Here is a 15580-nt window from a genome sequence, read left to right on the forward strand (position 1 = left end):
GAGCATCAAACACTAGCCAGCTCTTCCCAAAGACCTGAAAGTGAAAGGTCTACCTGATACGCCTACGTGGAATTTGAGAAGCACTTGGTCAAAATATTGATTTAATATTGATTTTTTTAAACTACAACAACAACAAAGACAACAACAAGGCAAGTTTATTTGTAGAGCACAATTCGTACACAAGGTAATTCAAAGTGCTTCACACAACAGGAACAAAGACATGAATCATGCATTTTGTCCGTGCTTAGTGATCCACTAGATGGAGAACAACAACAATATATATATATAACCACTACGACAGGGTTTAGAATAAAAATAAAACACATTCAGCACCTGTGCAGTTGGAGAGCTCCCATGTTTTGTACAAATTTGAATTAGGCTTTAAAACTGCTTTGCAAAGAGATAAAACTAGCCTAGATTATGAAATATTGTATTCGATTGCAAAATTGCTAAATGATTAACCTGTATTTCACAGCACCAAAGGAAGCCTTGACATCCTGAGAAAATATATAGGATTTAGATGTAGCGCTTCCAGTCCTATCCCTTGACGAACAACCAACCTCTTCTATGATGTGGGCCTTTTTTTTTTTTTGCTTAATTCGCTAGAAAACAGATTGTACCTTCTACAAAGCAACACTGGTGGAATGAATTACACTCTTATTGCACCGCAGAAAAAAATTAAATGCGGGTCTGAAGGTAAACCAAAAATATTTAAGATAATATGGGATGTCATCTTAAAAAACCCAGAACATATCATCTCATTTCCACCTGCTGTTGCTGTAAATTATTTTTATGTCTATTATTACTGTTATTGGTATCATTGTTGTTTTCTGTAATGAACTCTGAAGATGAATTTAAGACTTCTGGGGATGGAAGGATGTGGCTTGGATTGGGGAGAAGAATAGTTTTAAAAGAAAATGAAGTTTGACAGAAAAGTTTCATTCTGAGTCTCTCAAGGCAAGGAAAGTTTATTTATAGAGCACATTTCATACACAAGGCCATTTAAGTCCTTCACACTACAGGAAAAAATGCATTCAAATGCCTGTTTGTTTTATTTTCAATTACAAAGGATGGAAAAATTACTATAGTTAATTATTATTGTACAACTGCATTTGAGCATAACAAATGTATGATTAGTATTACATTGTGTAAACTATTGTGGGCTCCCAAAAAAAACATATATTGAAAAGTTTTGATAACTTTATTATTTTATTTCGTATATTTCCTGTGGTGAATTTCTGTCACAGTCACAGTTCACCTTCACAGCCAATAGCAAAGCAGCAGGCCACTTGATGGACATTTACCTTAGCCTATTAGGGAAGGGGGCGGGACCTGAAGTTGTTCTTTTTATACGCACATGACTTGAGTGTCCAGCGCAGTCACACACGGAGTCTTTGGTTTCGTGGAACCTCACAGAGTCCTACAGGAGTTATACAGCAACCTTTTAACTTTAGAAAGAGAACCGAGAGGATCACCATTTAAGGTAATGTAGTGATTGTTTATTCATTGAACACATTCAGAGGAATAATCTGATCTACTTTTATCGGGTAAAAAGTTGTACAAAGTGGTTGATCTATTCTTATAGGCTGAATTTTTACGATGTTTTATGCGTATTATTAATAATCCCAAAGCCTTTCTCATCTCAGACAAATCTGCATATTTATGTTATGTGCAATTGCTGTTGGAATTCATGTGCAATTCATGTGTAATTACTGTGAAATTCATGTGCAATCTATGTGCTGTCGTGACACATATTCATGTGCAATTACTGTCGTGATCACATGCAATGGTATTTATTTATTTATTTGTCTATGGGAGTTTTTATTTATTTATAGGAGATCTTCTACTGAAAGTGTTTTTCAGACTTCCTATAAGTGATCTGTTCTTCTGTATCTACCTCTGTATCTACCTGCGTTGCACCAATGAAATTTCCCCATGTGGGACAATAAAGGAATATCTTATCTTATCTTATCTTATGCTATCCATCTATATCTATCTATCTATCTATCTATTTTGTGTGGCAGATGGACCTGACTCCAACACCAAGTGTGAGCAGTCAGGGGTTGTGCCCTGTCCTGGACAGCCCTGCCCCGCCCTCATCTGCACACACTCTCCCCAATCCCACAAACCTCAGTGGTCAAGAGCACATTAAGTCAGACAAAGCACTGAACTCCAGTGGCTGCCAGGCCTCTCCACAACCAGATGGACAATGTGCTTCTTCAGATGGACAGGTTCCACCTTCTAAAATCTCTTCTGATTGCAAATCGTGTGCTGAAATTCACAAAACTCCACCAAAGAAACGCACCTTTGCTTCCATGGCAAAGAAAGTGATCATGCAGGAGAGACTGAGGAAAGCTGAGGAAGAAGAGGATGAGGACGATGTTGGTGAGAACCTTGTCATATTTTACAGTTATTGCTGCGCCGAGGAGCTGAGTCATTTGCCAAGTCTAATTGTAGCACCACATGCACATCGATCTATTTAGTAAAATAAGATAACTGAATAACTCTTGAGAAAGCCCAGGCATTTCATGAGTTGCTTACTTCCTCTGCAGATGAAGAACCTTTAGAAGATCTGACTCTGGAGCAGCTGGAGGTGAAGGCTAATGATGGTGATGCCAGGGCTCAGACTCAGGTAAGAACACGCACATGTGTACAGACAGTTATTTGTACTGTTTTAAAAATCACTGCACTCTGTCTAGTTAAGAGACTATTTGTGGCCACCTGGAAGATGACCCTTGGCTGTCAAACCCATACACACAACATTCTCCGTCGGGCATATTATTTACATCTAATTGAAGTATATTTTCACCTCTCTTCATTTTTACAACCACACATGCAACACATACGAAACACATATTGACAGGTCAAATTTCCTAGGCACATGATGTGATTTATTTATGTGGTTAAAAAGAATTACAGGTGGGTTTCTTAGATAAAACAGCAAATGTTGTTTGTAAGTTAGCTGGTTGTCAAATCTAAAAAGTTACTAAATTGAAAATACCAATTTATTCACCTGTAATAACATATCTCAGTATTTTCTGATGTTTTTGTTTCTCTATTCAAGCTGGGTCAGCACTACCTTCTTCTCGCTGATGAGAAGGAAACAGAGCAAAACAACAGTTTAGCTGTCGGCTGGCTCATTAAAGCAGCAAAACAGGGAAGAAAAGGTGCTGCCAGGATACTGCAGCGATGTTGGATACAGAAAAGGGGTATTTTACCATGTCAATGCCTTTAGGGGAAAAAAAATCTCTTGTAACATCTTATTCTGTGACTGCTCTCTGTACTAGGAATAACTGAGGAGAATGAACCTGATGTACGGAAGTTGTCGACTGAGAGTAAGTTTGAGCAGGCAGTGCGTAAAGCGGCCAGGATGATGTACTGGAAGCTCAACCCGGACAGGAAATCAAAGGTTGCTGTGGCTGAAATGCTTGAGAATGTCAGCCAGGTCAATACAGCCCCAGGTATATACATATATATATATATATATATATATATATATATATATATATATATATATATATATATATATATATATATATATATATATATATATTATCCTTTTATATCTGAAGTATATGCTTTATTGAGATTTAGTTGTGATGTTGATATTTAAATATTATGGTTTTGAAGTGCATGATGCATAGCCATTCGTGACTCGAGGTCTTACAGCTGCTGTGATCTCTTTAGTGTCACATTACAGACGTGCTATGTTTGGAACTCACTAGTGCTGTGCTCATTCCTCACCGGTAGATGGCACTGCAACCAAGATGGATGGACCAACCTCCAGTCAAACCCAAAAAGTTCTAGAAAATATGGCCATCAGTGAGGGTAAGAGTCCAGAAATCATTTTACAGCATTTTTCAATTGTATAGTAATACATGCTTACCCTCAGATAAGGATATGGTGGACCTAGAGGACTTTGTTGAGATGACTCAAAAGTATGCACAAGGCATTGTTCAGTCTACACCTGCAAACGACAACAAGGATACAGATAAAGCGGAAAGTTCTCAGGTAAAAAAGTGTACTTACTTTGACTGATAATCAGTGTTGGGCATAGCTCAATTGCTAAGTACTTAGTATCTGTAAATACAAATTTTAAGAAATGTAATAGTGTAATGCATTACAAAATACTTGTAATTAAATTACAGTTACTGAGAAAATACTTTGATACTTGCAACGCCAACAACAATGCTTGGGATGAGCGTGTGACCTTCCTCTGAGTGCAAACGTCTTGACACTGCTTAAAGAAGTTGTGTGTTCAGTGTGTGTAAAAACCCCACAGACATTGTGCTGTCTGGTAACACCTCAAAGGCAGAGACAAGCAGCTTATAGCAGCTGGTGATTCCCATTTCTATTGTTGGTGTAATTCCCTTTGAGCCAGTATAAGGAACACATTTGTTGTTTACCTCTATTTAAAATGTTGGAATAAAACATTGAAACGTTTTATTTTAGCTTATTTTTTAATTAAAAAGTGATTAGTAATATGTAAGTAATGACTTACTTTCCACCATAAATGTCCCCTGTCTCTAATGTGGTTTTGGGTTTCTTAATCCTACAGTGTAAAGCTGAGTCTTCTCATCCAGTATGGAGAAAGCACAAAAGTACATGGGGTGGAATGATGCTACAAACCAACCAAACAGTGGCCATAAAAAGAGCCATGGATATGAAATCACGCTTGGCGGTATGTTATTGTTTTGTTTATTTTCTTCCTCAAAAATAATATGATCAATATGTCTTTGTCTAAATCAAAACTTAATACGTAGATGCTGCAATATCCTTTACATGGGATTATAGAGATGAAGGAGAGCCTGGTGGACTGGGCGTCCCGCGCTGGTGTCCAGTGGCTGAGCACCATTATCCCAACACAACATGTCAATGCACTTATTTTCTTCTTCATCATCAGCAATCTCACCGTGGACCTCTTTGCTTTTGTCATCCCACTGCTTGTTTTTTACCTGTCCTTTATTGCTATGATCATCTGCACTCTGCGCGTGTTTAAGAGCAGCAAGGTAAGGTAAACAACCAACCATATCGTTGTTTGAAAAAGAAAAAAGTGGAATTACCTTTCTACGGTCATCATGTTATGGCTGATGCTGTTTTTCTAATGACTTTGCCTCATTTTCTTTTCTAGACGTGGGAAAATTTCAAAACCCTGACGTCTCTGCTGACACGTTTTGATCCCGCTTTGGATGTGGAGCAGGCGGAAACCAACTTTGGCTGGAACAACCTAGAACAGTACATATATTTCCTCATATCAGTCTTCTTTGTCATCTTCTCCTTCCCTGTTGCCGACAGGGGCTGGATCCCTTACTCTGAGCTTTCCACCGTGGCCATTTTCTTTACCATGATCAGTTATTACAGCCTCAGTCCGGCTGCAGCAAAGTACGCACGGAAAGCAATGCTCATAGAGGTACTTGCACGATTCTGAAACATAGGTACCATCAAATTGACGTAACTTAGAGCAAACTCTCTCTGTGATCCAGGTGGCATCATTTTTATGTGGCCTGACAAAGTTTTTGCCAGAGAGTATGACGGCTCTGAGATTACTGGGACACACCTTTGCCACAGTGCCTTTGGGGGAAGCTGTTGTGTTGAAGATCAGTCTGCCCTGCCTGCTCTACGCCTATCTGTTCTTTCTGATATTCAGGTGAGAAACTCTATTTTCATTTCCTACGGTTCTTTGGTCCCTTCAGTCTATCATACAATTATACCTACGTGATTATTGTATTAGTTGTTCAAACAGTTAATTCAAAATGGCAAATGGTGAGTTGTGATCTGTTGGGAATTATTCAGAGGTCTTAAGTTGGCTTGGCTGACCAAAATTATTAGTTCTGATTTTCAAATTTTCTGAACATACCTTTACTTCTACTTGAGTTATATATTTTACAGTGTAACAATACTCTTACTTGAGTAAACATGTTCCCACCGTGAGTGAATCTGAAGAAAGAAACAAAAGAGTAATTAAAAGATTTGAAAGTTTCTGTTTCTTCCACCGAGCCTCCAGATATGATGTTGTTTTTCTCATTTTGTGGTTTATCTTTTGAACACCAGATTTTGTACTTCGTTGAACAATTTGTCATTCAAATTAGGGATCATCTCAAAATGGGTTGAAGCTGAAAAGACGTAATTTTTTTCGTCTCTCTCTGGACCCCCTCCCCCCCTCAAAAGACGAAAGACTGGCTTCACATAAAATGTTGACGCGTTGATAAAACGATAGTAGCTTGATGGACACTGCTCACCTCTAGACCCTCAACATCCTTTGGTATGTTTATCAGTAGAAGTTATGAATTCTCCAAATAATGTCACCTGTTGCGCATGTTTGTTTACTCAATCCACATGGTCCACGGCGCGCCGTGGCCAGCGCGGGGAGCGGGGCAGGTGCTCCCTCGCACAGGCCACTGCGCGCCGTGATCACAACGCACCTTGCGCGCCGTGATCACAACGCACGGGCCGCGCACTGGAAAATATATTACATCTTTTCAGCTTCAACCCATTTTGAGATAATCCCTTACATTGACTTACAATTATATATGAGGTGTTAACGAACATCCAGACAGTTTTTTCTTACAGTTACTCTTACTTGAGTTTTCCAAAATGCAATGTACAAAGTAAACTGCAATATAAAATAAACATGAATCAGCACTCAAGTTAGGAAAGCTGAACGCTTGTGGACTATAATGAGTGGTTTGCATTGCAGAATGGCCGTGTTGCGTGGATTCCGAGGCACATACTGCTTCCTGGTGCCGTACCTGGTGTGCTTCATGTGGTGTGAGTTCTCTGTGGTGCTCCTCCAGCATTCATCTGCCGTGGGCCTGATCCGCACCTGTGTGGCCTACTTCCTCTTCCTGTTTGCCTTACCTGTTCTTGCATTTGGCCTCGCTATAATGCTTTTAATCCAAATTTCCAAGTGGTTTCTTGAGCTTGAGCTGACCAAAGTGATTGTCACCCTGGTTGTGTGTGCCATCCCGGTCACTCTGCGCCTCTGGACCCGATTCAGCACTTCGATCCTAGATGTCGTCAGTTCTGTGACGCACCGCGGACCTGTTAAACTCATCCTGCTCTGCATTTCCATGGTGCTTGTATTTTTTTCTGTTTATTTGTATCATGCTGAAGGACAGAAATCCTACAATTCTACTCTCACTTGGCCCAAATACAGTGAGACTTGTGGCCCACCATCATGGCAGTCTAAAGGCATGGCCCAAACTCAGATCTTCTGCAGCCACCTCGGTGGACACAGAGTGACCTGGACTGGGCGTTTTAAGCATGTCCGCGTGGCAGAGACAGACAATGGAGCTCAGTCTGTTATCAACATGGTGCCTGTTTTCATGGGAGACTGGCTGCGGTGCCTGTATGGGGAAACCTATCCTAAATGTGAACCTAAGAATACGGTCAATATAACAATTGGTTTACCAGCAGATTCTGGGCCTGTCGCCATGCCATTACTCCTCAAAATGCAGGAGGAAGAAGAGCTTTGTGAAATAAAAGCTATGGCCAAACACACCTGCCATGTCAAACGCTTTGACAGTTACCGCTTTGAGGTGACAGTGGGCATGATCGATGAGGGACGACCCGAAATGGAAGATCCAGCCAGAGATATAATTTTAATGGCCAGTCATGAGTTTAGACAGGTTTTGTTAAATTTAGACCCTGGGAACCTAGTGGAGTTCAGTACCAAACTGGGTGGGGGTTTGGGCTCTAAAGCCCCGGCCTTTGAGCTGAAGGCGATCCACTGTCTGGACTGCTCCTCCTCGATGCTGGTCGGAGGACGCCACGTGAAGATTGAGAGGAACTGGAGACGCACCACACTGAGAGCACTGAAGTTTGCTTTTGATTTTTTCTTTTCTCCTTTTCTATCTGCAAGAATCTCTTGATAAAGGAGGTATTAATACCAATAGATCATTATGTGTTTTGGTAAGTCATTGTTTACAATATTTTTTGTTATAAAAAGGAATTACTTCGCAAAGACAATTTAAAACCCTAAAATCCCATTGCAATGTGATTATTACTTCTTGTTTGCATCCTTACTGATGCACAATAGAAACAGAAAACATAAATACATACATGTATGTATTAAATATACTTTCTTTACACATACAAATATATTTAAAATAAATTGTTTTCCTGTTTTTTGAATTGTATGCTTTTGTATTGTTCTGAACAGAGATGTTTAAATTATACATTTTCTGAGTGAGGATGTTTTAGGAATTTGAGTCTTATTGTTGTAACTTTGCAGTTCATTTCTCATTATTATTTAAAAATAAAAACAGACAAATGGATATTTAGACACATCTCAAGTTTTATTAATGCACATTCCTTTCATTCACCTCTTTTGACTTAGATTTATTGTATTGTTAGAGTTGTCTTTTTTACAGTATGATATATATGCAAGTAGCATTGAGTAATGTTAACATGCTTCAGCAGTGCACCTCTCACTCTGTGTGTAGAGTGTGATGGTGGCTATGATGAGATCTTAGCTGAAATTACATTTTGCTGATAGAAATCTGAAACCTGCCCCAGGTGTCAAAATCATTATCATGTTGCTGACTCTGATATTGCTCTTTCAAAGACCAATTAGCTGTGGACATGTATCTGACAGTAAAGACGACTCTAAATTCAAGCCCCACGTAAATCAAGTTTGTTTAAACGCCAGTGATACATGAAAGACCGGTTGAACACAGTTGATCACAATCAAAATTTCTGCTGTAGTTGAATTGTGATACAAAGTCTTGTAAGTGCAAACACATACACAACCGGACCACCAACCACAATCCCGTAAGGGCCAAGGACACTTAAAAATAGAGCATTCACTGTAAACAATCAAATTTCAAGTTACATAATTTAGTCCATCACAACTACACTTTACTCTTGTACATTTTTAGAGTGGCCCCGAGAGAAGCAGGCGGTGCAATGAGGTATATGCTACATGGATGTGATGAATATACACAATGCTGCATGACTCATTTGAACAATAAAGATACATGAAAAGCTATTGCACTGATGACATTGGACCTAATCTAAACACCTCAGCCACTACTTTCCATTCACAGGCCCATTTCTGAATAACTATTTTTGATTGTTAAACCAAAATGTGCTTCTGGGTTATAAAATCAGTCTCTATTGATGTGGACAATCCTTTTATCCTTGATTGCAATCGCCACATTAATTAAAATTAAAGGAAAGAGGAACAGACCTTAACATAGAAAGCACAACCTCAATACTGCGTCTCCAATACTGGAAGCACATAAAGTATATGCCATTTGCAATACCAAATTGTACAATCTTATTTCTATTACAATCATAAATAGCTTCTTTTTTTCCTGTTTTGTCTCTCTGGGTCACAAAAGAAACCGCATTAACCCCGAAACATCAAATACATAGAGCGGACAATAAAAAGAGAGTATACATGTTACTTGAGTCCAAAATACTGTTTGCTGCAGTGCCATTATTGCGACATGAATAGGACAATTACTTATGATCCCCAAGAGCACTGCTCCTGTGTGAAGAGTCTTTATTTAGGTACTTTAGCATTGTCCTTTTTGCATCATATCATTTTTCTTTGTCCAACATTTCTCAAAGACTTGCGCATAAGTGAGGAGAGATGTCCCTGCATCTCTCGTTCATTGGCGGAAGATGAATGATCTGATTTCTCAATGTTAAAGCGTGTTAGATAATCTGCAGTATCACATTGTCACATTTGCAGAACATCTAGTTGCCCCATAACCATCCATACAAAGAACCATCTTGTCATATAAGTTGAGGTTTCTTGCACATAAAACCTCATTAACAACTTTTTTGTGTTTTTATCTTTCTGGTCATAAGTAATAGATTTGTAATTTCAAGCGACAAATATGCCTTCATGTTTGAATATGGTCTGATAGTGGCGTTAGCAGTTGTTCTTTGGCCCTAGGATGGTCCTAGATCAACTAGAACCATTTCAGAAACACGAGAAATCAGATCCTCAAAAAACCAAAAACAAGTGCTTGCAGATGTTTTACATCGCAAATCGTGACTAAGTCAAAAAGTAGTGCATTCACCTGACTCAGCTAACATCATGTATTGTACTTCAAAGCTCCCGTTCTTGTCATTGCGCGTGTGCATCAGGGTTAACTCGGTCCTGAAAGATGTACAGGTTGTTGGTGGCTGCTATGGCGATAATGTTCTCCGCCGGATGCCACGCCATGTGGAGGATTTTCTTGGTGAAGTCCAGACTGTCCACACCCACATCTCCACGACGACGCTTCCCCCCTGTGTACACACGCCGGGTCCTGAGCACGGCGCGGGGCTTGCTGTTCTCCCTCCACGCCTCCAGAGTCACCCCTCGCCCGGTCTCTCTGTCAAACATCCGGAAGAAGCTGTTGTAGGCTCCTGTCATGATCACACTGAGAGAGAAGAAGCTCGTCATTAACAAGTATTCAAAGAAAGGAAACACTTACAAAGGACCCATTTAATTTCAAAAGTGTTGTATCTTTACCTCGTTTAAACACGCAATTTGCTTATTTTGTGGTGTAACACTCCAAAGACAACTAAAATGTACAAACCCAATCTGACTGGAGTGAAGTCGGTGCAGTCACAATAACCTTTTTGCTTTCTACTTGAATGAGTCTACAATAAAAACTTGCTGTTACTTTAGTTACCTGTCCGAGCTGTTCCAGACGCACTCAAACTTGTCAAAGATACAGTCGTTTTCGTAAAGAGAACACAGCTTACTCCTCAGATATTCATGTACCTAGAAATAAAACATCAACAGTCAAAGTGAGTTTAGATAATGGCCGAACACTGCACACTTTCCAGATGTCTTTTAGACTCCAAACGGGATGGAGCAGAAAGGAAAGACATAATTTTACAGGACAGTTACAGTTACATAATCCCCGAGGACAGAGGTGCTCATATCAGATTATAGCTATGAAAGCTCATTTCCATCTGCAGTCTTTACAAAGGAAGAGGGGAAGAGTCTAACGGCTCTTCTTATTTCAAATACACCTGATATTTGATTTTCAGATTCTTGAATGTGATGATGTCATGACCTCAGATGGGGGGCAACAGCCAGAACCCCCTTTTAATTAAACTGTACAAAAAAGCCAATCTAAAAGGTTTTAATCTGACAATTTCTATTCGTGACAAGACTCATTAACTTCTTTTATTATAACATTTTAACAGTATTCACTTTAGCTGCCCGCCTCTGTATTAAATATGATTGGCCTCTAGAATGTTGTGATGTCATCTGACACCCAGAAACACAGCAGAGTGACAGTGCCACTTCACCTGGTAAGTCTCCACAGGGCCCTTGTCCATGTGTAGGTCCCACACCTTAGCGGTGAGGTAGTCTCTGGTTAGCATGTAGCGCCCACTGTGGCTGAACTTGACATCCGACACAGAGGAGATGATCTCTGAAAAGAAGGACCGGCTTCCTGGATCCTCTGGTTCCTCATAAACTGGGCAACAGCAAAACAGCACATTTTAGATCCTGTCCTAGTGTGTGATGTGAGCCCATGTTTAAGACTACACTACTTGTCTTACGTTTGGCATGCTTGTCACACAGTGCAGAGGCTCTCATGTCACACAAGCGCAGCGTGCCCTTACTGCTGCTGTACACAAACAGGTGGCAGTGGTGCGGGTGGAACTCTGATGCCGTTATCACTTCTGTTAGGTCCTCCATGTTGACTGGTTTGATGTCAACAATATCTGAGATGCACTGTCACGGCTTTATAACGCTCATTTGGTTAATGACAACATAACAGCACAGTCAGCCCCTTCAGCATGCAGCGCTCCTCTGGACTGTTCTATTTCTGGCAGTCCTGTGTGCTTCTGAGGAAAGTGTACTGCTGAGTGAATTATTTAAACTCTGCCGTGGATGCTTTTCTGATTTTCTAGGTCAGCCTCTTTTTAAATGGGAATCAACCACACGAACCCCCGACATACTACTGCCTGCTTCTCAACAAAAGTCGTACATAATTAAAGCAGATGCAATGTTCATATTTAAAGGGAAGAAAGGAGACTCTGAAAAGGCTTTAGTATCGTGTATTAGTATCTTTCAGCTCCTGGTGTCCACGGAGTACCAGATTGAGCAGGTTTTTACGCCACAGCTAAAACCAGGCACAGGGGACGGGATGGGGCAATGTGAGTTACCCGATAGGCCTTGACATTATGTGCTTGGGTGAGGTTGGAAGCACCTATAGTCTTGGGTTGCAGGCCAACCTTCTACCCAGCATGCCAATGTGTGGAAAATAATTATAGGTTATACTAAAGTGAGTGTTCTGATTAATGTACAAGTATACAAGTCCTTTCAGGCTGTATCTGAGCTTTAAAGTGGTGTTTAATCTCCCTGAGTACCACTGAAAATCAATTAGCTGGTTAATTATTTAAAAAATGAAATAAATATTGAAAAAAATGAAATAATAATGTATTCATTCATTCATTTAGAGGCAATTCTATTAATGTTTTTGTCCTTCTTTGGGTTAATCATTTTTATAACTCCCTTATCTATGGTTTAGTCTAATTTACCCATCTTAATCCCTATTTTTGGAATGATAAAGGTTTAGATATTGTGGAACTTGGAAAGACAAATATTATCATAGGTGGTCCTTGGTGTGAAAAGTTTGAGAGCAACTGGTTTAGGTTTGTCTTGACAATAATGCTGATAATCATTTTCTAAAAATGCAAAAACAAACACATGATCAAATCACATCAAATGCATCAAATCATGCATTTTTAACACAATTTGTAATCTATAAAAATATATATCTTTCTAATTGTATCTCTATAAAAATAGTTTTGCTGAAAAAGGATACTGAAGCTACGGTCTGTGATGCCCAAGTGCCACATATTGATGCGTAGGTCATCAGCAGACAGGTAAGTCTCCCCATCACTGTTGACGGAGATAGAGTTGACATGATATGTATGTCCATTGGAAAACACTCGTCTGGGCCGCACTTCAACCATCAGATCTGTAGGTTTCAGGACTGGCACCTTTGAAATTGAAAAATATATGAAATAAACAAAACCACAAAAGCAACAGTGACTTTGTGGAGTGGAACGCGTGTGTGTATTTGTGAGTACCTGCAGGGAGGTGATAGTGGAGATGTCCTTTAGCCGCCCTTCCTCATCTTTCAGGTTATAGCCTTCTGGCCTCTTGTCTCGCTCACTCACTTTCCACAGTTTGATGGTCTTGTCTGATGCACAACATAATACAATATTATTACATGCAATCACCCCCCGAATGGAGCGAAACCATAACACACACTTGTATGTTAGTTGATGTATGTATGCGATGTATGTGTGTTGCAGGGGAATTGCAGGACATGGAGAAGGTTTGCGCTTGGATTGCAGTGAAATTAAATGTTAATGTAGTGTGGTAAATGTTCTCATGGTTACTGTCTCAAAGGCGACATTACTGGTATTGGCAAAGAAGTAGTAATATTTAGATTGTGTGGGTGTGTGCGTATGCATGCGATGTTGTACAATGTCACAAACTATTAAAGGAACATAGTAGGCTTCTTATTACAAATACATACCATTGGTGGAAAGGAGAAAATGTGCTGCATTTTGTTGTGGCATCCATCGGATCTTGTTGATCTTTTCTTCAATCTCCAGACTTTTCAGATAGTCGAAGTCTGGCTCATGGCTCTGAAAGGTGCTGTAGACATTATATTCTCCAGAGTCTCCTGTCTCTCCAATCTCCTCCAGCTCCCCTTTGGACTGCTCCACACAAAAACAACACCGACAAACAAAGATGCACCATCATTTTTGAGTCATATGTGCGGTGTCGTTTTTTAGGATTTTGGAACGAAACAAGGACATCATGCAATGGCAGACACAACACACCTCAGTCTCTCTCTGGAAGATGACCACTCGGCCACCTTTGTCGCCTGTGGCCAGCAGGTCCCCCGTCTGGTTAAACTCCACAGTAGAGATGACATCAGCTGGGAGGAGGACAGGAATATCAGAGGTAATTATAGTGTAATTATACTGTAATTATACTGCATAATGGCTAGCATGAAACAGAATAAAGAAAAGTAACAAAGTCAAGGATAAGACAGCATGAATGTAGAGTGAACAAAAGACCCAAGAGACAAAGAAATGGCATATGAAAAAGAACTATATAAAACCTCTTGTCTGCTGACTGGGTATCCATTTATTGCGATATAAATTACACTCTACAGAAATTTGAAATTGCATATGCTACAATACATATTTCACATAATTGAATAATAACATTTCCAATCTATATTCTTAATTTACTTAATCATAAATAGTAATCACAAATGAATATGTTCCCCTTAGTAGATCCCTTTTTTCAGAGAAGAATTTTGCTACATTTTCTCACAGAAAATGTAGCAAAATTTGTATAAAATTGTCCCTTCAAAGTCGTTCGACACCATTGAAACTCTGACACAGTGATCATTGTCTTACCTTCGGTGACATAGTCTCGTAGGAAGGTGTGGTTAATTTTTGAGCTCTCTGCGTCCTCTCCCATCTGAAGCTGGGGAAGGCTGACCTGCCAGCACACCCGGCCTGAGGGGAAGGCTCCAATCCGTAGTTTCACTTCCCACCCAGGCTTCGCCCATGCTGCTGGGGCCTAACGGAGCAGCCTGGAACAAGGCATGCTGGGTAAAATCTCAGCCAGCAGAAGATACAGTGTAGAGAGTAGGGTGGGAAGGATGTCAGATGTTTGTCTGGGAAATTAAGGCAGAAGAACAAAGATTCAATTTGACAGGAAGTAAGCAGGTAAGCCACATGTGACCTCTATTCATTCGAAGACATATCCATACACATTCATTCATATATCATTCATGTGAACAGGGTGACAGTAACAACACAGCATAATACGCAACTTATTTTTAAAGAGAAGTAAAGGATAACCGGATGTAAGAATAAAGATACGGCCCTGCATCACTCTATAGCTCCCATTGGTAGTAAATATAGCCAGGGTGTGGTGTTCATGTGTGCAGAATGTACAGACACAACCTCTGGCCTTCATCAAACACATGGAGAGATGTACTGCATGGTCAGTGAAGATACATAAAGGTAAAACTGACATTGTAGAAAAAGATTCGGTAGTAACTGTCATCAAATGTGTGTAGTGCAGATGAGGAGACAGGCCTGAGCACACCTACCGGTCGGCCTACTGCTGCTGCTGCTGCTGCTGCTGCTGCTGCTGCTGCTGCTACTGCTGCTGTTCCTGCCGCCTGTGCGTCCTCTGCTGCAGTGCCAGAGCAGGCCTGTGATACTGCTCTCGTCGACAGAGATGGACCAAGCAGGACAAAATCAGAAAACACAAGGATAGCGGCGAGGAGAGGAGCAACTGAAGGATGAGAGAGCGAAAAGAGAGAAGTAGAGGGATAAAAGGGAGGATGGAGGTGATGAGCCTGCTGATGCTGTGGAACAGATTCTGTGCAGCATCTAATGTGTCATGGCAGCCTCCTCTTGCACCAGCCAATTGGAGCGAAGCTGTCAGTGGCGCACACTCCCACTGCAGGTGATGGAGCAGGGATTGCCACTAGAGGGCGCATTTGATCATCTTATTAAAATAAAAATAAAAAACAGAAATTAGGTGAACAATAATTCAGCAATATCAAAAATA

At 40.3% G+C, this 15580-nt stretch overlaps 2 protein-coding genes across 4 annotated transcripts; one reads left to right on the forward strand and one right to left on the reverse strand.

Annotated features, from left to right (window-relative positions):
- The first annotated feature begins 1388 nt into the window (after window positions 1–1388).
- Window positions 1389–8068, forward strand: wfs1a (Wolfram syndrome 1a (wolframin)). The gene is made up of 12 exons (XM_072462232.1): window positions 1389–1483; window positions 2025–2385; window positions 2553–2632; window positions 3065–3209; window positions 3288–3461; window positions 3751–3828; window positions 3893–4011; window positions 4559–4681; window positions 4764–5009; window positions 5132–5410; window positions 5484–5647; window positions 6698–8068. Exons 2-12 carry the CDS (start codon window positions 2025–2027, stop codon window positions 7869–7871), a joined length of 2943 nt encoding a protein of 980 aa, XP_072318333.1. The 5' UTR covers window positions 1389–1483; the 3' UTR covers window positions 7872–8068.
- A 1921-nt stretch (window positions 8069–9989) lies between these two features.
- ppp2r2ca (protein phosphatase 2, regulatory subunit B, gamma a) lies at window positions 9990–15427 on the reverse strand. Of its 3 annotated transcripts, none has more exons than XM_072462235.1 (10): window positions 15126–15427; window positions 14410–14672; window positions 13822–13919; window positions 13512–13695; window positions 13057–13169; window positions 12789–12966; window positions 11518–11682; window positions 11263–11432; window positions 10635–10726; window positions 9990–10379 (listed from the first exon to the last, which is right to left on the reverse strand). In XM_072462235.1, exons 2-10 carry the CDS (start codon window positions 14471–14473, stop codon window positions 10082–10084), a joined length of 1362 nt encoding a protein of 453 aa, XP_072318336.1. In that variant the 5' UTR covers window positions 14474–14672; window positions 15126–15427; the 3' UTR covers window positions 9990–10081. The 3 variants fall into 3 exon arrangements, with proteins under 3 accessions (XP_072318336.1, XP_072318335.1, XP_072318334.1); XM_072462234.1 differs by having other exon boundaries at window positions 15114–15427; XM_072462233.1 differs by having other exon boundaries at window positions 15110–15427.
- Between the last annotated feature and the right edge of the window lie 153 nt (window positions 15428–15580).

This window comes from Eucyclogobius newberryi, unplaced genomic scaffold (assembly GCF_026437365.1).
Source record: "Eucyclogobius newberryi isolate DKJ021-1_F unplaced genomic scaffold, fEucNew1.0.hap1 SCAF_4, whole genome shotgun sequence".
Lineage (NCBI taxonomy): Eukaryota > Metazoa > Chordata > Actinopteri > Gobiiformes > Gobiidae > Eucyclogobius > Eucyclogobius newberryi.